The sequence below is a fragment of the Hyperolius riggenbachi genome, chromosome 8, assembly GCF_040937935.1.
Source record: "Hyperolius riggenbachi isolate aHypRig1 chromosome 8, aHypRig1.pri, whole genome shotgun sequence".
Lineage (NCBI taxonomy): Eukaryota > Metazoa > Chordata > Amphibia > Anura > Hyperoliidae > Hyperolius > Hyperolius riggenbachi.
The window spans coordinates 9,922,395-9,945,594 of NC_090653.1; the positions used below are offsets into that span (position 1 = coordinate 9,922,395).

The window sequence follows — 23,200 nt, forward strand, 5'->3', positions numbered from 1 at the left end:
ATGGGAAGGGGGGCTGACTTGTACTGGGGGGCACACCTGGCTACTGTGGAGGGGGCTCTGCTGCGGAGGAGGCTTATATGTGAGTCAATCACTTTTTCCTGGTTTCAGAGGGAAAAGTGGGTACCTTACGCAGGTCGGCTGTTATGTGAGTATATTCGGTAGCAATTTTCTAAATTTCACAGTATAGCTGCAATTTATAATGGGGCCGATGGCGGCATCCAAGTTTCTGGCAGTAGCAGGGCCCCACATTTCCTGCTTCAGGTATCGGCTACTGATTGGAATTAAGTTCAATCCTGGGTTAGAGTTCCTCTTTAATCTTTAAAGTGGCTAAACATGCAGCAGACTTAGTGCATCTACCTGATTTTTATTGATTTCTACATCCCCTTTGGAAAGATCTCTTAATTTCTATAGTGTGTCCAGAACAACTAACTAAGAATCTCCACAGCCGGGGTAAGGGGGAGGGGGGGGGGGGGCTCACAGAGAGATCAGTAAAAAACCTGTTTGCTAAGGAACGTGAGGCAAGTGTCCAGTGAATGTCAGACTCACTCCCTGTCCGGTAAGCATTCACAGGAAGAGAGGGCGTTCTCTCCAACAGGGACACAAACAGTAAGAAAATCAGGAGGATGTTCTAAGTTGGTTATTACAATGGACCGCATCTTTTTCCATTGAGCTTGTAAATGCATGACAGTATTTGTTTATGTTGTGAACAGTCATGGTCAATGAGATTCAAATAACTCCGAGCTGATAACGGATTATGTAAATTCTGTATGTAAATTTATGCGACTTGAACACCAGCCAATAAACATGAAATCTCTGTGGTGGGATTTGATTGGTCCATTTTCAAGATGCATATAATTAGCTACAGAATTAGCATAATCCTGCCCCATTTTGGAATTATTTGCATCTCATTGTCCCTCCCTAGTTGTGAACTTATTCACTGACCTCTGGTATCTCCCTGTAGGAGGCAAGAATATTTCAAAGGGCCCAGCTTCTCCACCATCTCGGCCGGGGGTCTCAACGCAGCCCTCCCACATTACAGGTAAAAGCCCACCGCAATATCCCACTTCCTGTACAATATCCCGATGTATGATGTCATTTCCTGAGATCTGCATGGATTTCCAGGAGTTATAATGTGTGATCAGTGGCGTAGCAATAGGGGGTGCAGAGGTTGCGACTGCACCGGGACCCTGAGGGGCCCTCACTCATCCACAATATTAGCTCTTTATTGGTCCTGTGCTGGACTGCTGGTAATAATCATTTCTATAGATGTGTAGAACAGTAGAAATCATTAACCTCCCTGTCGGTAAGCCCAAGCTACTCTTGGACTAGCCACCGGGAGCTCTATGCAGAGTATAGCACGCAGAGGGCGTTTTTACTCACCTACCGGGGGATCCAGAAGTTGGCAGCCGTTCTCCTTTCTGTCCTCTGAAGCTCTGAATCACTCTAGTGAGATTGCCGTTGGTGATCTCACTATAGGGTTACAGCACCACCCAGAGGATTGAGGGAAAATTGCAGCACTGGAGCCCAGGGAGGTGAGTGAGAGCTGGGGCTGCTGCTGGTGTTCTGGTGGCATGATTTTAGGGTCTGAAATGGGCTGAAAACACCCTAAAATCCGGAAATAGTCATACCGCCAGGAGGGTTAACAAACTGTTCCCCATCCTCTTGCACCTCTGACACTGTGGTTGGCAGGTTTTGGTGCGCCATATCAAAGTTCCTTAGCTAAGTAAGCCACTGTGTGTAATCCAGAAAACCTGGACTGGGTTCATTACTAGTTGTTATCATTAGTTGCCACACATTCGGCAATGACCACCAGATCGACCATCAAATCTGATCAGAGAGGGATCTATTTCCTGCCCATGCACTGCAGACAGATTTCATGTCTACTGGACATCATCCTTGCGTCGCCAACCCTGCTTGCCTGACTGCCCCCCGACATGTAATGTAGCCCCTCCCCCCAGGCCCGTGGTGAATGCTGCAGGCTCACGACTACAGGACTTTACTAGAGCTGCCCTCATCCTGTGGAATTCTCTCCCACTGCCCATCAGGCTTGCCCCCTGCTTCAAAACCTTCAAAAAAGCACTCAATACTCACTTCTTCAAGGAGGCATACCCCACATCAACGCTGCCCTAACTCTCTCTGCCAAGAACCTTTTGACGCAGCCCCCCTCCTTTCATATCACCACCCCTCCCTCTAGATTGTAAGCCTTTGGTCCTCTCTCAGTGTATCATACTTGACTGTGCACCCTACCCAGAATATGTGAACTTGTGTTATCAGCACTACCACTCCAGTGTATGATCTAGCATTGTATTACTATCTGCATTGTGTTGTGTATCTTATTGCTTATTACATGTATTGTTGTATCTATTGCTTATTACCTGTATTGCGTTGTGTAGCTTATTGCTTATTACCTGTATTGTGTTGTGTAGCTTATATTGCTTATTACCTGTATTGTGCTGCCACCCATGCTATGATTGTCTGTAATCCTATGTATTGTACAGCGCTGCATAGTATGTTGGTGCTATATAAATCCAATAAATAATAATAATAATGCTGGCATGACTCCAAGCCTCCTCCTGTGTCCGGCATATTTCTCCAGTGCCACTTGTCACCTGTACCATGTGACAAAACTGCATATCCTGACATCACTACATGTGCCAGGGTCACATGGTACAGGCGCTTGTGGTGACAATTCAAAAGGATGCCGGACAAAGGAGGAAGCTTGGAGTCATGCCAGCGTAACTGGTGAGCCTGCAACACTGCAATCCTTACCATGGGGGGGGGGGGGGGGGGTGTCCTCTTTCTAGTTCCTTCGTTCACATCCAGGACTTTTTTGACTGTGGCCATCTTGTGGCCAAATAGTAAACTACACCCACATACATTTTTTATCAAACAATTACATTATATTACATTTAAAATTAGCTGTTTCCCTCCCACACCAAAAATTACCCAAATACATTTTTTAATAAAAAAAAAAATACAATTTAAAAAAAGAAAAACATAGTTACCTAAGGGTCTGAACTTTTTAAATATGCATATCAAGAGAGTATATTATTATATTTTTTTTAAATTATGGGCTTGTAAATAGTGATGGACGCAAATTGAAAAAATACACTTTTATTTCTAAATAAAATATCGGCGCCATAAATTGTAATAGGGACATAATTTAAATGGTGTAATAAGTGGGAAAAATGGGCAAATAAAATACATTAGTTTTAATTACGGTAGCATATATTAATTTCAAACTATAAAAGCCAAAAACTGAGAAATAATGATTTTTTTTCCATTTCTTTCTTAATCTTCCTTTTAAAGTGATTTAGAAAAAAAATAATTCTTAGCAAAATGTACCACCCAAAGAAAGCCTAATTAGTGGCAGAAAAAAACGAGATATAGATCAATTAATTGTGATAAGTAGTGATAAAGTTATTGGCGAATGAATGGGAGGTGAACGCTGCTCGGATGCATAAGGTTTTTCGACACTGTGGGGCTGAAATAGTTAAAGTGTCTTATCTCACTAAGATTATAAATTTGGATGTTTGTTACTCAATCAGATTTGAATGAAATTTGGCACACACACAGTACATTACCTGGAATAACATATAGGATACTTTGTATCCCCATAACCAAAAAGTGGGTGGAGACAAATACAAATTTCACTGGGAAAATGTAAACTGCAGCCATTCTAAAGCTGGCCACTAATGGTCCAATTTCTAGTGAAAAATCGTTCGAGCGATCAGAAATTCTGATCGGATTGGTTGTAAATAATCTCCATTGGTGGAGGCAATCGATTATGAACGAGTGAAAAAAATGTCGCCCGAATGAATTTTCGCCGAAGGAAAATTTGGATTTTCTTGGTGGTCGTGATAGATAGGAGGCAAAGTTAGTAGTTGATGGTGTACTGAACGATTTTTCGTCCGATCAGAATTTCTGATCGCTCGAACGATTTTTCACTAGAAATTGGACAGTTAGTGGCCACCTTTACACTGTTAATGGTAGGGTTCTCAAACTTTGCACAATTGGTCACTGGGTGACTGGGATTAATATTCAGAAAAGTGGATGGAGCCAACAAAAGCCAATCAAAATTCACATATTGATTTTCAAGTAGAATATTTCTGCCAGTCTTGTACTGTTAATGGCACAAGCCTCAAACCTGGTACAGTTGGTCATTGGGTGACTGGTGCTCAAATTCAGAAAAGGGGTGGAGCCACAAACAGCCAATCAGATTTGTTTCATTTCAATGCAAATTACTGATGCCAAAGACCGCAAAGCTCACAAACTTGGACATTAAGTAATTGAGTAATGGGCAGAGCCAACACCAGCCAAATACATATCCGGGCAACGGCAACGCCCTACTCTTACACAGAACCCTCCCCTGATGGCCCCTAACCACCCCCTTGGTGGTGCTTAAAGAAAACCAGAGACATTGGAAAAAAGCTATTATACATACCTGGGGCTTCCTCCAGCACCATAAGCCTGGATCACTCCTGTACTTTCAGCCAGTCGACGCAAGTGCAGTGCGTCACTTGCGGCAGACGCGGCCAACTGTACGCAAGAGCAGGGACTCCTCCATAACCATACGCATGCGCCTCCATACTACGCAGGCGCATGCGTAAGGATATGGAGGGAGTCCCTGCTCTTACGTACAATTGGGCGCGTCCATCGGAAGTGACGGGACACGGTAGCGGCGAAGGCGATAGAGGCAGCGGAGGACGGCGGCGTGGGAGCGATCCAGGCTTATGGGGCTGGAGGAAGCCCCAGGTATGTATAAAAGCTTTTTCATTTTTCCAGTACTGTTCGTCTCTGGTTCCCTTTAACTCTAACCCCCCAGTGGTGCCCAACCCTAGCCCCTCGGTGGTGCCCAACCCTAACCACCCCCCTGGTGGTACCTAACCCTAACCCCTTCCCCCTTGTTGCCTAAAACTAACCGCCACCCAGGTGGTGCCTAACCCTAACTACTCCCCCTGGTGGTGCCTAACCCTAACCACTCCCTCTGCAAAATCACCCTTTTACACATGTAAATGATAATATCTTTGATAACGTAAAATTCGTACATACAAACAAAATAATATAGCAAAAAACTATAACGTTGCAAGCTTCTAAAACGATAACATACTTCTAAAACTGTAATGTTCTAATGTTGTTAACAATATTTATCGTGCTTTCTTTCAGATTTTTTCGCCGTATTAACAATAATTGCATTAGAGTCTAGGGCAGTGCCGTTTTTGTCCACCCTCAGCCAGCACCCTTTTCTCTTGCCCTTCTCAGTTTAGGTTCCCTTTAAGACTAAGTGATCAGCATGTGACATACTACCACCATCACCACCTCCTGGTGTCTCTGTGTTTCCTTAGGAAGTCTGTAGAATCCCTTGGGATAACACGCACCCTCTTTTCTAAGCAGGCAATAGATCTGTCTCTGTTCAGATCCGATGAGAGAGGGATCTCTCTGATGGCCGATCTGGTGGCAGATGAAGACATGTCTGGCTTCCTAGAATCGATGGAGATCTCTGGATGTGACTCCATAAATGACTTCAGCAGGGCCCAGAGGGGTACCACATCCTGATTAAATATTCACTTCTGTCCAGGAGATTGACTATAGTTCATCTGAGCGTCTGTGTGTTCAGTCTGCATTCATTTTCTTTCTGGGACAGTTCATTGTACTTGTCATTACTGAATATTATTCTAACTGCATTTGAATTTTTTCAGGGCAACCAATGAAACCAACAGGCAGCTGAGCCTGCAGGAAATCTACCTGGTGGACTCTGGGGGGCAGTACCTGTGAGTACAGTTTGTATGCAATCTGCATGCAAAGCAGAATTACTTGCATCTCATTGGCTACTCGCTAGTCTGAGCGCAGGTCAGGTGATTGTGGTACCATTTCTCAGGCTTCACTGTAATAATTAAAACATATCATATCTTTAAAATCTGCAGGGATGGAACAACCGACATCACAAGAACCGTTCACTGGGGGAAACCGACCAACTTTGAAAAGGTACAATTTCCTGTAGATTTATACATCCTGGTTAGTGGAAGACATTGCACCATTACAGTCCTTCCTCTAGGGGGAGACATTACACCACCATGGTCCTGTATACCCGCTAGCTGAAATTTGGCTGAGGCGGTCGATAATGATGACCACTGCTGAGATTGCAACGTGTGTATAGCCACCTAATCCCCCCCCCCCCCCAGTCAGCCAGCAATCAGCCTGGCAGATCAGTTCTCCCACCCACCTGGCTCCACAACATCACACCTGCACCGTCCTGTTTACCCTTCTGCATTACACTCCCTTCATAGCCTCACATCTGCACTGCCTCGGCCCTGCAATGTAGCCCGGGGGATCGGGTCCCAATCACTGCCGGGCACCATGCCTCATATGTGTGGATAAGACTTAGTGAGAGACATTACACCATAACTTCCAACATTTAGTGATGTGAAAGCAGGACACTTTAAGACACGCCCCTGCCACACCTCTAACCACACCCCCACCACACCCATCGCCATGCATATCGCAAAGAATTCAGAAACAAAAGTTGTAGTTTTATCGTTCAAACCACACTGGTCCCTTCTATCATCAGTAGTTTTCCTTCATTGTAACATATGAAAATAAGAAATCAATTTAAATGATGGGGATAAAGTTAAGTTAAACACATTTTTCGGTAAGAGAACATATATTTACACAATACAATATAATACAATAACATTTCTATAGCACTTTTCTCCCATAGGACTCAAAGCGCTTAGGCTCTCTCAGATTCAGTAATTAGTAGGATGAAGTATTCACACAACAAAAGTTATATTTCTGCAAATGCCAAACTGAACAGGTGGGTTTTCAGTCTGGATTTAAACACGTCCAGGGATGGAGCTGTCCTGATCTGTTGAGGTAAGGAGTTCCAAAACGTAGGGGCAGCATGACAGAAGGCTCTGGGACCAAAAGTTTCCAAGTGGACTCTGGGTATGACTAGATTATTAGAACCTGTTGATCTGAAAATGTGGGGATTGCTACGCAGCTGCAACATATCTTTCATGTATCCAGGGCCTAAATTATTCAGGGATTTAAATGTCAGTAGGCCGATCTTGAATAGGACCCTCCATTCTATAGGTAGCCAGTGAAGGGAGTGCAGGACTGGCGTTATGGCAGTGACGGGGTTGGTTGGTTAGCAGTCTGGCAGCAGTATTCTGTATCAGCTGTAGTCGGTACAAGACCTTTTTTGGAAGGCCAGTGTAGAGAGCATTGCAGTAGTCCAGTCGGGATGTGATGAAGGCGTGGACTAAGGTTGGCAGATCTTCTGGGGGTATGAGGTGCTTGATTTTTGCAATGTTCTTCAGGTGAAAATAGGATGATTTCACCACAGCAGAGATTTGAGTTCTGAAGTTTAAATCCCAATCAATTAGAACTCCCAGGCTACGCACATGATCAGAGCTGCGCAGATCCGTGCCTCCTATTCCCAGTGGTGAAGACTGCAAGTTAAGTTGTTTTGTTATCATGCTCTGCCCTCCTATCAGAAGGACTTCAGTTTTGTCTGCATTTAGTTTCAGCCAGTTGTCATTCATCCATTGCTGTAGTTCACGTAAGCAGGCGTTTATAGTTAGAGTTGGGTCTGTCACACCAGGCTTGAAGGAAAGATATAGTTGGGTGTCGTCTGCATAGCAGTGGTATGTCAGGCCATGTTTTTGGATTAGTTTTCCCAGCGGTAACATGTAAATCGTGAAAAGCAGGGGAGAGAGGATTGAGCCCTGGGGCACCCCATACTTAAGTGATACAGGGGTGGACAGGAAGGGCCCCATAGACACTTTGTGGGTTCTGCCACTCAAGAAGGATTGGAACCACTGAAGAACTATGCCATCAATGCCGCAGTATTCCTGTAGCCTGTTTATCAAGATGTCATGGTCAACTGTATCAAAGGCTGCAGAAAGGTCTAGCAGTATGAGGATGGAGCACTCTCCTCTGTCTCTTGCCATGAGCAGGTGGTTGCATATTTGGATGAGGGCAGTTTCAGTGCTGTGGTGTTTCCTGAAGCCAGACTGGAATGGGTCATAACTGACCCCCAGAAAGGGGAGGTTAGAGACAGGTCTGTAGCTGGTCATTGCATCTGGGTCCAGGGAGGGTTTTTTGAGGAGAGGCCTGATGATTGCTTCCTTCAGTAAAGCAGGAAATATCCCTGATTTTAAGGAACAGTTAACAATTTTTAGGAATACCGGTACAAACAGGTCGGGGCAGTTCAACATGAACTGTGTTGGGCCAGGATCTAGGTCACAGGTAGTTAGGTGGACGTGAAGGAGGATGCTTGATGTGACTTCTTCATCAATTTCTTTGAAGTTTGACCAAGGTGTTACATTGTCTCTGCTAATGGTCTTCGGCGCTATATTAGGCTCAGATGCTGTAAGTTGGATGGCGGACCTTATAGCGGAGACTTTGTCTGTGAAGAAATGGGCAAATTGGTCACAGAGGTCCTTTGAAGACTCGATGTTAAGTTTTTGACATGCCGGGTTGCAGAGTTTTTCCACTGTGCGGAACAGTTGGGCTGGTTTGTTAACTGTATTTGCAATCTCTTGTGATAGAAAGGTTTTTTTCCCGTGATTACCTTTTGGTAGCTCTTCAAGTGGAGGATTAAGGCATGTTTGTCTTCTGGGGACTGAGATTTGCGCCACAGTCTCTCAAGTTTTCGGCCTTGTCTTTTCAGCTCTTTTATAGCGTTATCAAACCACTGTGCATGATGGTGTGGAGTAAGATATTTGGTGCGCAGAGGAGCAATGGTCTCAAAGGTGGAGGACACACATTTGTTGTATTTAAACACCAGAGTATCAGGGTCCAAGCTGGAGTCAGTCAATTCATCAAAGCTAAGGTTATCTCGGATATGTTGAGGTGTTAGCCCTTTTAAGCGGCGATATTTTATTTGATTCTTGACCTGGTGTTTGACAGCTGGTATTGAGAGGGAGAAGTGGATAGTGTGATGGTCTGACCAGGCAACAGGATTAATTTCCACATTGGCTATTGACAGCCCAGTATGGAATATAAGGTCCAGAGTGTGGCCTTTCCTGTGAGTAGCAGAGCTGATTGATTGGAGGAAGCCCAGTTCATGTAAGGCACGGGGTAGCTCTATTCCAAGTTTTGAAGAGGAGTCATCCACCCATGTATCGAAATCTCCAAGAACAATCCATCTGGGGTGTTCCAGTGTTAGGTTGCATAGGAGGTCTACAAGTTCCTTAAGGAAGCCTGAGTGTTTTTCTGGTGGGCGGTAGATCAGCAATGTGTTAATGTTTTTCTCAGCTGAAAGTTGCACCCCCAAGCATTCAAACGAGTTGGTAGGACCTACAGTAAGTGGTCTGATTTTCAAAGCTGATCTAAAGCAAAGTGCAACCCCTCCTCCCCTGCGTTCTTTCCTGTTGCAGTATATCACGGAATAGTTTGTTGGCACGGCAGCCTCCAGGGTGGGGCCAACTGGTTCAGAAAGCCAGGTTTCAGTCAGGCAGGCCAGATCAGAAGACTCTATTAGATCATGTATGATTGCTGTTTTGTTGTTTATCAATCTGACATTACAGAGGACAGCCTTGATGGGGCTACCCTGGGAGCTAGGGTCTGAGATTGATGACTCCAATACAGAACAGTCTCCAGATGTGTGGCTGTCATCTCTGCTGGATTGTACTGGAGCTATTAGGGTTGTTGGCTGGGTGTACTCTGTAGATTTTGTCACAGAGTTATTTTGGTTCTGCGGTGAAGAATATCTTTTCCCACGTCCTCTCGAGCCTCTCTTTGTCTTTCTGAAGATTCCAACAGACTTCAGTAGAATTATTGTGGATTTGTCAATTGGATAGATATTTCTTGGTTGGTATACAGCTAGAAGTCTCTCTGCTGAATATTGATGTTTACACATTAGGATGGACAAGAGACAGCTCAGGGCTCCTGCTGAGATAGGTCCTATTTAGAGTCAAGGTGTGAACTTTGTCAGCTGTGGCTGGTATCCTGCAGAGATCAAAGGGCCTGTATAGACTGAATTGTCCTTACACAGAGATGTATGGATGGACAGCATGAATTTGAAAACACAGTTCTTTGTTTAGGAATTTGAAGATATAATGTATAATATATCTAGAAAAATATAGTCTATTGAGCATAGATGCTGTAGATAATCGATGAAAGTTACTCACAGGATGGGAGAGGGCAGGCACAAAGAGGCAGAAAGTCTTTAAGGTCTCAGGTCAATTCCAAGGAAGGTGTGCAGTGTTCAGCCGTGTGTGATACCAAGGAAGATCCAATCCAGCTTAAATCTTTGCCATCCCAAGTAATCCAGGTGTTCTGAAAGGTTATAGGTGTTGCTGGAGAAGTGCTACATTAGAATCCACTGAAATTTTGGTCCAGTCTTTTCATTAAGAGGTTTAAAGTAGCAGAAATGAGATGTAATGTCTGGAGCAGCCTTAGAGAGCAGCAGCACCAGTCTGGGCGCGCTCAGTAGAGATCTGTAAGAAAGAAGGGACCAGTGAGGGAGAAAGAGGGACAGAGGGACTGGGTTCGGGAGCAGTGATTACACCACCATGGTCTTTCTTGTAGGGAGAAAGATTAAACCACTGGCTGTCCTTCCTCCAGGGGGAGATATTACACAACCATGGTCCTTCCTCTAGGGGGAGACATTACACCACCATGGTCCTTCCTATAAGGAGGGACATTACACCACCATGGTCCTTCCTCTAGGGGAAGACATTACACCACCATGGTCCTTCCTATAAGGAGGGACATTACACCACAATGGTCCTTTCTCTAGGGGGGGACATTACACCACCATGGTCCTTACTCTAGGGGGAGACATTACATCACCATGGTCCTTCCTCTAGGGGGAGACATTACACCACGACAGTCCTTACACTTTAGTAGGAAGCACTGCTCAAAAGTTTTGACCACTGGTGGTCAGATGTCAACAATGGATTCAAATAGCACCTTTATACAGAGTATGTTCGAAAAGCAGTTTTGGAAAGTAAAATGGATCTCCCAGTCACAGGCGACCACCACCTCCTCTACTTTTCAGTTTGTCCAGGAAAATATATGTGTTACTTACTGGACCTCCTGCTTAGGATGTCCCAATACAGAGATCTGGCCACTGTGGCTCAGTAACCCCCCCCCCCCCTCCTTCCCCGGCAATGCATGCTTACTGTTATTAATGATAGTGATGTCATCAGTGGGCATCCCAAAGATATCAGAACGTAGATAGAACATAGATGAAGAGGCGGGGCTACTTCAGTTGACGAAAGGCCCAAAAACATACGATTTGCAAGGTCTATTGAAAAGACACATCATGATGTTTACTTATTGTATTTTTGGACCAAACGTGGGGGAAAAAGTCACTGCGTCTTATAGTCCAAATGCAGGAAGTTTCTGACTTGTGAACGTCTGCCAGTACCAACCTCCAACCCACTGCAATGTCGGGGGCTCCCTGTACTGTGCCCATGCAGAGGAGGACACAGGGGCACAAACAGAGGACACACAGGGACACAAAGGGGCATAGAGGAGGACACAAGAGGGACAGAGGGGTACATATGGGGGACACAAGAGGTACAAGGGGGCATGAGGTACAAAGGGGACATAATCCAAAAGATGCCCCCTCACCATGGAAGCACCAGGTTTAGTATATATTGTTTCCCCTGGACTTTGTCCTCTAACCTAGGTGCGTCTTATGGTCAGGAACGTCTTATAGTCCGAAAAATATGGTACCTTATTCTCACATTGGGCTCTATTCACAAAACTTCTCATAAATTACTTATTACCTAATTGAGAAAAATAACCTTTCAGCACATTTACAAGCAAAATAATCATCTAAAGTAAGTTGTTCCTGATTAACTTCATTTCAATATGACTTTTCTTACCTTAATTATGTTATATTTTTGCTCTTTGGAAGCATAGATAAGGTGATAACAGAGAAAACTGGTGAAAAAGCTTAGTGAATCCTGCCCATTGTGTCCTTTGCAGGAAGCGTACACCCGGGTGCTGATGGGTAATATTGAGCTGAGCCGGCTGATCTTCCCACCGCGGACATACGGTAAGTCCAGACCTCGTATGTCAGCCACACACTGCATTGCATGGAGCAATGACTATGACGTTACCAGCCGCAGGTCAATTAGTCTCTTGGCTCCTTTATGTAAAGCAGAAAATTTGCCTTTTTAAAACAGAAGCTATTTGTGATTATTCAAGTTGGAGTGAGTATATGATGTCTCCCACAATGCATCACTGCTGAATATGCAAATCATCTCTTTGTTGTCCCTGATAGCTAATATGGCTCTATGTTATATATAGCCTTTTAGTATGAAAGCTTTTCCATCCCTTTCAGCCCCTTTGGGAAGCCATACACTGGTCAATTGTCAATAGATTGACCAACAGATATATCCCTCTCTAATCGAATCTGATTACAAAAGGATCTATTGGCTGCCCATTACTGCACACAAATTTTGAATCGATTTCAGCTTGGAATCGATTCAAAACCTGTGGAGCTGCCGCCTGCCTCCTGCTCGCATCCCCCCCCCCCCGCAGCAATACATTACCTGTCCGCTGGTGCGAGTCCCCGGTCCGTGCTGATACTTTCTCCATCTGGCCTGTCTCCTGCTCACTTCCTGTCCCATCCTGTGACGAGCGAAAGTACAAACAATAGAGGGCGCTGTAGTGTTTGAACTTCAGCTTGTCAGAGGAGGAGACAGGAAGTGAAGAGGAGACAGGCCAGACGGAGAAAGTGTCAGCACGGACCGGGGACTCGCGCCGGCAAACGTAATGTACTGCTGCTGCTATGCTTCGTCAATCGATCGTAGTTAACGACGTGCTCCTGACCCACCCTGGATCGAGCAAAATCTGCCGCCGAGCAGATCGACAGAATCAATAGATTTTGGATAGAAATTGATCGATCGGTCAACATTTGAGTTATCGATTTCACAGCAGATTTGATCACAGTGATCGAATCTGCTGTATATCAGCGGGAAATCGAGGCAGTGTATGGGTAGCTTTACTGACTCCTAGGAGTTGTGGTTCACCATAAGCTTGCTGGGCAATCTGTAACTTTGGCTCCTTTGTCTGATGCCGCACATCCTGGCTGCTGACGTTGCTGTAGACGATGATTGTTGCGTTTTTTTCTCACATTTCTGACTTGTTTGTGCTCGCAGGGAGTGTCATAGAATCCATCGCCCGACAAGCCCTGTGGGAGGTGGGGCTGAATTTCGGCCACGGAACCGGACACGGCATTGGAAATTTTTTCTCTGTTCACGAGGGTGAGTTTTTCCAATTTTTTTTTTTTTTTAGGGTTAAGAAAAAATGTTCCATTTAAAAAGCACATCAAAAAAATGTTCAACTTTTCCTGCTGTTCACATTTCCCTGTCACAGTACTGATGATGAGCTCGAATTTCCCATAATCGTAATTTTTCGATAGAAACACCCAAAAATATATAAAAGAATTAGTAAACTTTGAAAAGGGAGAGGTGTAATTGGCTTAGCTCTCCTGTAGATAACAACAACTCAAATGAGTTTTCAAGAGTTTTAGTGCACAAAATCAGGTCAGTCAATGCATTTCTTGCACATTTCGGGCCTGATTCACAAAGCGGTGCTAACAGTTAGCACCCTGGTGAAAAGCCCTTTATCACGCCTAAACTCAGTTTAGGCATGATAAGTTTAGGTGTGATAAGTTTAGGTGTGATAAGTTTAGGCATGATAAGTTTAGGTGTGATAAGTTTAGGTGTGATAAGTTTAAGCACCAACTGCGTTAGCACCGCAGTGCACAGCTGATCAAAAGTTTTGCGCTAGCAAAGTCTGGTGCACTTCGCATAGAGTTTAATGGTGCTGCTTTGCGTGCGGGACTTTGCACGCTATCTACACTTATCTAAACTTAGCATGCCTAAACTTATCACACCTAAACTTATAACGCCTAAACTGGCTTTTCACCAGTGTGGTGCAAAGGTTATCATGCCTAAAGTCTTTTAGGCGTGATAACTGAGTTATCACCGCTTTGTGAATCAGGCCCTTCCCACTTCATCAGGTTAGCAGAGATACACTGTGACACAATGTAAAGCAGTCAGTGTGCAGCTTGTATAACAGTGTAATATTGTATGATATCTTCTCATGGGACAGCACTGCAGATGTGACGCTGTGACACAATGTAAAGCAGTCAGTGTACAGCTTGTATAACAGTGTAATATTGTATGATATCTTCTCATGGGACAGCACTGCAGATGTGAGTCTGTGATACAATGTAAAGCAGTCAGTGTACAGCTTGTATAACATTGTAAATATTGTATGATATCTTCTCATGGGACAGCACTGCAGATGTGACGCTGTGATACAATGTAAAGCAGTCAGTGTACAACTTGTATAACAGTGTTAATATTGTATGATATCTTCTCATGGGACAGCACTGCAGATGTGACACTGTGATACAATGTAAAGCAGTCAGTGTACAGCTTGTATGACAGTGTAATATTGTATGATATCTTCTCATGGGACAACACTGCAGATGTGACACTGTGACACAATGTAAAGCAGTCAGTGTACAGCTTGTATAACAGTGTTAATATTGTATGATATCTTCTCATGGGACAGCACTGCAGATGTGACACTGTGATACAATGTAAAGCAGTCAGTGTACAGCTTGTATGACAGTGTAATATTGTATGATATCTTCTCATGGGACAGCACTGCAGATGTGACACTGTGACACAATGTAAAGCAGTCAGTGTGCAGCTTGTATAACAGTGTAATATTGTCTGATATCTTCTCATGGGACAGCACTGCAGATGTGACACTGTGACACAATGTAAAGCAGTCAGTGTACAGCTTGTATAACAGTGTAAATAGTGTATGATATCTTCTCATGGGACAGCACTGCAGATGTGACACTGTGATACAATGTAAAGCAGTCAGTGTACAGCTTGTATGGCAGTGTAATATTGTATGATATCTTCTCATGGGACAGCACTGCAGATGTGACACTGTGATACAATGTAAAGCAGTCAGTGTACAGCTTGTATGACAGTGTAATATTGTGTGATATCTTCTCATGGGACAGCACTGCAGATGTGACACTGTGATACAATGTAAAGCAGTCAGTGTACAGCTTGTATGACAGTGTAATATTGTATGATATCTTCTCATGGGACAGCACTGCAGATGTGACACTGTGACACAATGTAAAGCAGTCAGTGTGCAGCTTGTATAACAGTGTAAATAGTGTATGATATCTTCTCATGGGACAGCACTGCAGATGTGACACTGTGATACAATGTAAAGCAGTCAGTGTACAGCTTGTATAACAGTGTAGATATTGTATGATAACTTCTCATGGGACAGCACTGCAGATGCGACACTGTGATACAATGTAAAGCAGTCAATGTACAGGTTGTATAACAGTGTAATAATGTATGATATCTTCTCATGGGACAGCACTGCAGATGTGACACTGTGATACAATGTAAAGCAGTCAGTGCACAGCTTGTATACCAGTGTAAATATTGTATGATATCTTCTCATGGGACAGCACTGCAGATGTGACGCTGGGATACAATGTAAAGCAGTCAGTGTACAGCTTGTATAACAGTGTAATATTGTATGATATCTTCTCATGGGACAACACTGCAGATGTGACACTGTGACACAATCAGGGCCGGCCCTAGACTTTTTGCCGCCTGAGGCAAATTTTAAAAAAAATTGCTGCTGCCGCCTCCCCCCCTGGCTGGAGGGGTAGCGGGCAGGACGGGGGTATTGGGCCTAGCGGCGGGGAGGGGGGTCGGACCCCCCCCCTCCCTCGCCTGGGTCCCCGTCCTCCGCTCCCCTCCAGCCTTAAATACATCAGAACTAGCGCAACTCGTAAGAGGCAGTGGGCGGGGAGGACTCACCTCTTCCTCGCTCGATCCAGCGTGCGCTCCACTGACGTCCCTTCCTGCAGCGCCGTCCATTTACAATACAGTGGGCGCGGCGTGCAGGAAGTGACGTCAGTGGAGCGCACGCTGGATCGAGCGAGGAAGAGGTGAGTCCTCCCCGCCCACTGCCTCTTACGAGTTGCGCTAGTTCTGATGTATTTAAGGCTGGAGGGGAGCGGAGGACGGGGACCCAGGCGAGGGAGGGGGGGGTCCGACCCCCCTCCCCACCACTAGGCCCAATACCCCCGTCCTGCCCGCTACCCCTCCAGCTGGGCGGCCGGCTCCCCGCACCCTCCGACGGGCGGATGCCGCCCCTAGAAATTTGCCGCCTGAGGCAAAAGTTTCACCCCGCCTCATGAGCGGGCCGGCCCTGGACACAATGTAAAGCAGTCAGTGTACAGCTTGTATAACAGTGTAAATATTGTATGATATCTTCTCATGGGACAGCACTGCAGATGTGACACTGTGATACAATGTAAAGCAGTCAGTGTACAGCTTGTGTAACAGTGTAAATATTGTATGATATCTTCTCATGGGACAGCACTGCAGATGTGACACTGTGATACAATGTAAAGCAGTCAGTATACAGCTTGTATAACATTGTAAATATTGTATGATATCTTCTCATGGGACAGCACTGCAGATGTGAGGCTGTGATACAATGTAAAGCAGTCAGTGTACAGCTTGTATAACAGTGTAAATATTGTATGATATCTTCTCATGGGACAGCACTGCAGATGTGACACTGTGATACAATGTAAAGCAGTCAGTGTACAGCTTGTATAACAGTGTAAATATTGTATGATATCTTCTCATGGGACAGCACTGTAGATGTGAGGCTGTGATACAATGTAAAGCAGACAGTATACAGCTTGTATAACAGTGTAAATATTGTATGATATCTTCTCATGGGACAGCACTGCAGATGTGACACTGTGATACAATGTAAAGCAGTCAGTGTACAGCTTGTATAACAGTGTAAATATTGTATGATATCTTCTCATGGGACAGCATTGCAGATGTGACGTTGTGATACAATGTAAAGCAGTCAGTGTACAGCTTGTATAACAGTGTAAATATTGTATGATATCTTCTCATGGGACAGCACTGCAGATGTGAGGCTGTGATACAATGTAAAGCAGTCAGTGTACAGCTTGTATAACAGTGTAAATATTGTATGATATCTTCTCATGGGACAACACTGCAGATGTGACACTGTGATACAATGTAAAGCAGTCAGTGTACAGCTTGTATAACAGTGTAAATATTGTATGATATCTTCTCATGGGACAGCACTGCACATGTGACACTGTGATACAATGTAAAGCAGTCAGTGTACAGCTTGTATAACAGTGTAATATTGTATGATATCTTCTCATGGGACAGCACTGCAGATGTGAGGCTGTGATACAATGTAAAGCAGTCAGTGTACAGCTTGTATAACAGTGTAATATTGTATGATATCTTTTCATGGGACAGCACTGCAGATGTGACACTGTGATACAATGTAAAACAGTCAGTGTACAGCTTGTATAACAGTGTAATATTGTATGATATCTTCTCATGGGACAACACTGCAGATGTGACACTGTGATACAATGTAAAGCAGTCAGTGTACAGCTTGTATAACAGTGTAAATATTGTATGATATCTTCTCATGGGACAACACTGCAGATGTGACACTGTGATACAATGTAAAGCAGTCAGTGTACAGCTTGTATAACAGTGTAATATTGTATGATATCTTCGCATGGGACAGCACTGCAGATGTGCCACTGTGACACAATGTAAAGCAGTCAATGTACAGCTTGTATAACAGTGTAATATTGTATGATATCTTCTCATGGGACAGCACTGCAGATGTGCCACTGTGACACAATGTAAAGCAGTCAATGTACAGCTTGTATAACAGTGTAATATTGTATGATATCTTCTCATGGGACAGCACTGCAGATGTAACACTGTGATACAATGTAAAGCAGTCAGTGTACAGCTTGTATAACAGTGTAATATTGTATGATATCTTCTCATGGGACAGCACTGCAGATGTAACACTGTGATACAATGTAAAGCAGTCAGTGTACAGCTTGTATAACAGTGTAAATATTGTATGATATCTTCTCATGGGACAGCACTGCAGATGTAACACTGTGATACAATGTAAAGCAGTCAGTGTCCAACTTATATAACTGTGTCAATTTGCTGTCCTATCAAAATAACAAACGGCCATTAATGTCTAAACCACTGGCAACAAAAGTGAGTACACCCCTAAGTGTAGAATGTCACAATTGTGCCACCATTATAAACCTGCACGGCTGTATCTCTCTCGGGCATGGAGGTCACTAGAGGAGCCCCTGGAATCCTCTTCCCCTCCTCCATGATGGAGCTGGTGGATGTTAGAGACCTTGCGCTCCTCCACCGTCCATATGAGGACCCCCCACAGATGCTCAGTTGGGTTTAGGTCTGGAGACATGCTTGTTAAAGGGGTAATCACTTTTATGAGATGCTGTATATATGTTGTATCATTTTTTTTTCACTTTTCCTGTGTTTGTTTCCCATCTCCAGGGCCGGTGGGATTTCGGTCAGGGAACATTGCTTTTACCAAAGGAATGTTCACCTCTATAGGTAGGTGTGCTGAGACACTGTAACCCTACGCAGGAGGAATGATCATTGTATAGAACAGGCCCTCATGTTGCCCGTTTGTCCATACTGCTGAAAGGCTTTGTATCTGCTGGATGTGAGTTTTGAAACCCAGTTACAGAAATTAATTTAGATTTAAAGCATCATGAAGAGATTCCTTGAGCAGTGTGTGGTGTTCATTATAGATATTATATCATTATAATCAAGGCCAGATATACATCTTGGGAGCCTCTAGGCACATAAGTTCTGCCCCCCTTAACTCCGCCCTCTGCAACCCACAACTACTGATACAAACATGGTGGGGTTCACCTGCCAAACCGCACCACAAGGGTGTTTTTGACCGGGAATCACCTTCACCTCCCTCCATCATTTTCCCCATATAGGTAACCAGATGTGCCTCAAGTTTTTTTGTTGGATTCCCCCTCCCCCAATCCCCCCCCCCCCCCCCAATATGGATGGCAAATGTACCTCCAGTATTAAGTTGCCCTCCAGCATAGGTAGTCAGATATGCCCCACTATTATGTAGGTCTCCCCCCCCCCCATTATGGACCCAGATGTACCATAAGGTAGGTTCCTCCCAGTATAGGTAACCAGATGTGCCCCCCAGTATTAGATCCCCCCGTATAGGCATCCAGATGCAGAACCGGGACAAGGTCCTCCAGCACCCAAGGCTGAGACACCAAAGTGCGCCCCCCCCCATCCCTCCCCCCCTCCCCACCACAGCCGTCACACACTGATTGCTAATAGACTAAGGCTTAACACACTCCATACAATCTAGGTTGTTCAATCTTACCACTTTCATGTAGTATAAGAGCTTATCCAATCAATCATTCAAGGTATTTTCAATCTGTTAGCCCTTATACTACATAGATTTGGTAAATCTGTCCAACCAAGATTGTATGATGTGTGTTGAGCTTAAAGAGACTCCGTAACAAAAATTGCATCCTGTTTTTTATCATCCTACAAGTTCAAAAAGCTATTCTAATGTGTTCTGGCTTACTGCAGCACTTTCTACTATCACTGTCTCTGTAATAAATCAATGTATCTTTCCCCTGTCAGACTTGTCAGCCTGTGTCTGGAAGGCTGCCACGTTCTTCAGTGTTGTGGTTCTGCTATGAACTCCCCCTTCCAGGCCCTCTATGCACACTGCCTGTGTATTATTTAGGATTAGAGCAGCTTCTCTCTTATCTTTTACAAGCTGGATAAATCGTCCTCTGAGCTGGCTGGGCTTTCACATACTGAGGAAATTCAGACAAGGGCAAAGCTGTTTGCAGGAAGAAAAGAGCAGCCTGAAACTTCTGTGCATGAGAAATGCAGGGGGAAAGAAACACACAAATGATCTCTTGAGATTCAAAAGGAAGGCTGTATACAGCCTGCTTGTGTATGGATGTATTTTCTGTGTGTGGACATATTGTACATCAACCTACTTCCTGTTTTGGTGGCCATTTTGTTTGTTTATAAACAAACTTTTTAAAACTGTTTTTAACCACTTTTAATGCGTCGAGGAGTGGCGAAATTGTGTCAGAGGGTAATAGGAGAAGTCCCCTAACGCACTGGTATGTTTACTTTTGTGCGATTTTAACAATACAGATTCTCTTTAAGAGGCTCCCCAGGGCTCCCAACACCTTAATCTCTAGCTATCTGGCTTGCAGTCACTGCCAGGTATTCCCATGTATTGCTTCTCATCTGCTTCAAACACAATAGGGGAATGATATCTGAGTGAGTTGTGTACCCCCTCCTACACTGCACCCTGAGGCTGGAGCCTCTCTCGCCTCTGCCACGGCCTCGCCCTGCGCCCCCTCCTACACAGCACCCTGAGGCTGGAGCCTCTCGACTCTGCCCGGCACCCCCTCCTACACTGTGCCCTGAGGCTAGAGCCTCTCTCGCCTCTGCGTCGGCCCAGCCCTGTCCAGATGTACCCATGTATTAAGCAGCCCCCCACAGCCAGTATAAGTAGCCAGATGTGCCCCCAATATTAGGTATCCCCCTCCCCAGTAAAGGTGCCCCCATTATTAGGTATCCCCCTCCCCAGTAAAGGTGCCCCCTATATTAGGTAGCCCTCTCTCCCTCAATATGCGGAGTCAAGAGCAGAGAAAATAATCACCTCTCTGCATACGGTATATAGTGCCTTTATCCATATCTATAGGTGCTTGTACCAGTATCTATAGGTGTCTGCACTCATGGAGGGCGGGGGCCCAGGTCCGACTGAAAAGGAAAGGCCTACGCTCGCCTGTCCATGCCATCCTACTAGCAAACGTCTGCTCACTCCCCAACAAACTGGACGAGCTGCTCCTCCTTCTTGACAGCAAACCCCAGATCAGCAGAAACACCCCTGTTCTCTGTTTTACCGAGACCTGGCTGTGCGGCAGCATCCCCGACGACTCCCTACAGGTACCAGGCTACAGCCTCCTAAGAGCAGACCGTGACGCAGCCCTCTCTGGGAAAACGAGAGGCGGCGGAATCTGCTTTTACATAAACACCTCCTGGTGCTCAAACACCACCACTCTCCACAAGGCCTGCACCCCAGACATTGAGCTCCTTGCCATAAACTGCAGACCCCAGTACTCTCCGAGGGAATTCTCTTCCCTTGTCCTCGTTGGAGTCTACATTCCACCCGATGCATGCTCCAAGACCGCCCTGCATGTACTCAGCGACTGTATCTCGCGGTGGGAAACAGCCCTCCCAGAGGCCCTGTTCATCATCTTGGGCGTCTTCAATAAGGCGAACCTTCGGCACGTGAGGCCCCTCTATAAGCAGCACATCTCCTGCCCTACCAGGAACTGTAACACCCTGGACCACTGCTACACGGTCCACAAGAACGCCTACAAGGCTATCCAGGGAGCCCCCCTGGGAAACTCTGACCACAACACAATACACCTGATCCCCACCTACAGGAGGCTCCTGGAGACTTCTAAGCCCATCACCAAAACCGTGAAAAAATGGACAGTGGATGCCAAACTGGGGCTCCAAGCTTGCTTTGAAACCACCGACTGGACGGCTCTGAAGGCACCCACCCTTGATGAATGGGCCGAGAACATCTCATCCTACATTACCTTCTGCGAGGAAGTGTGTATCCCATCCAAGTCCTTCAGGGTCTACCCCAACAACAAGCCTTGGTTCAACGACAGGCTTCGCCGACTTCGGAAACGCAAAGAGGAGGCGCACAGGTCTGGCTCCTTAGAGGATTTCAGAGAGGCTAGGCTCACCCTGAAAAGAGAACTGCGATCGGCAAAGAGGGCCTACGCTGAGAAGCTGGGGCTTTGCCTCCAGTCCACCAACACACGGGAAGTATGGAAGGGCCTGAGAGCAGCCACGAACTTCAAACCAGCATCCCAAACGGCGACCCCGAGCCCTCGACTGGCGGAGGAGCTAAACGAGTTCTACTGCAGGTTCGAGCAACATCCCAACCAGCCCGTGGGCAAATCCGCATCGACCTCGGGTGAACCTGGCGCCCTGGCTCCTAGCGCTGTTATGGAATCAGATGTACTCCGGCATCTCCGGAAGCTGAACCCCAGGAAATCTTCCGGCCCGGACGGAGTGTCGTCTGTCTGCCTGCGAACCTGTGCCGATCAGCTAGCCCCTGTGCTCACCTCCTTATTTAAGCAGTCATTATCTGATGGTACAGTCCCCTCCTGCTTCAAGAGGTCTATAATTGTACCAGTCCCTAAAAAACCAGGCAGTACTGAGCATAATAACTTCCGCCCAGTGGCCCTAACCTCTAACATCATGAAGCTCCTTGAGCGGTTGGTCCTTGCCCACCTGAAGAGGTCCACGGACACCCTTTTAGACCCGCTCCAATTTGCATATAGGGCAAACAGATCCGTGGAGCAGGGGCGGCGCCAGGGGGGTGCTTGGGGGTGCTCGAGCACCCCCTAGAATTGTCCAAGCACCCCCAAAGCACCCCCTGGAGTGAACTGACTTCAGGCGTCTAAAAGACGCCAAGTCAGTTCACACAGCGGCAGCCCGGAGCAGCAGGTAGGGCTACGGTAAGATGGCCGCCCGAAGCCCTGTTCTGCAGACTCGAAAAGTCTGCAGTGCATGGCTTCGGGCGGCCATTTTCCCGTAGCCCTGCTCTCAGCATGCAGGCAGGAAGTCTTGTGACGTCGGGAAGGAAGAGGATCGTGGGCGCGCGGGCGCTTCGCGCCACAAGGAGGTCGGGACAGGAGGTCGGGAAAGAAGGTTTTCTGGCTGTAGGTGAGTAAATGGGTTTTTCTTTTCTTTTTCAGGTGGTGCTGATTGTGCATATTGGGGTCATTTCTGCTACAGATTGTGCATATTGGGGTCATTTCTGCTACGGATTGTGCATATTGGGGTCATTTCTGCTACGGATTGTGCATATTGGGGTCATATCTGCTACGGATTGTGCATATTGGGGTCATTTCTGCTATGGATTGTGCATATTGGGGTCATTTCTGCTACGGATTGTGCATATTGGGGTCATTTCTGCTACGGATTGTGCATATTGGGGTCATATCTGCTACGGATTGTGCATATTAGGGTCATTTCTGCTACGGATTGTGCATATTGGGGTCATATCTGCTACCGATTGTGCATATTGGGGTCATATCTGCTACCGATTGTGCATATTGGGGTCATATCTGCTACCGATTGTGCATATTGGGGTCATATCTGCTACCGATTGTGCATATTGGGGCCATATCTGCTACCGATTGTGCATATTGGGGCCATATCTG

General features: G+C 45.7%; 1 protein-coding gene across 2 annotated transcripts in view; it reads left to right on the forward strand.

Moving 5' to 3' along the window:
• Positions 1-23,200, forward strand: part of LOC137528025 (xaa-Pro aminopeptidase 2-like) — a 90,078-nt gene that overhangs the window by 59,545 nt on the left and 7,333 nt on the right. For both annotated transcript variants that reach the window (XM_068249244.1, XM_068249245.1), the window contains exons 14-19: positions 962-1,039; positions 5,700-5,771; positions 5,925-5,985; positions 11,947-12,016; positions 13,125-13,229; positions 18,432-18,491. In XM_068249244.1, the coding sequence (XP_068105345.1) occupies positions 962-1,039; positions 5,700-5,771; positions 5,925-5,985; positions 11,947-12,016; positions 13,125-13,229; positions 18,432-18,491 (446 nt within the window). The remainder of the gene's footprint in view (positions 1-961; positions 1,040-5,699; positions 5,772-5,924; positions 5,986-11,946; positions 12,017-13,124; positions 13,230-18,431; positions 18,492-23,200) is intronic.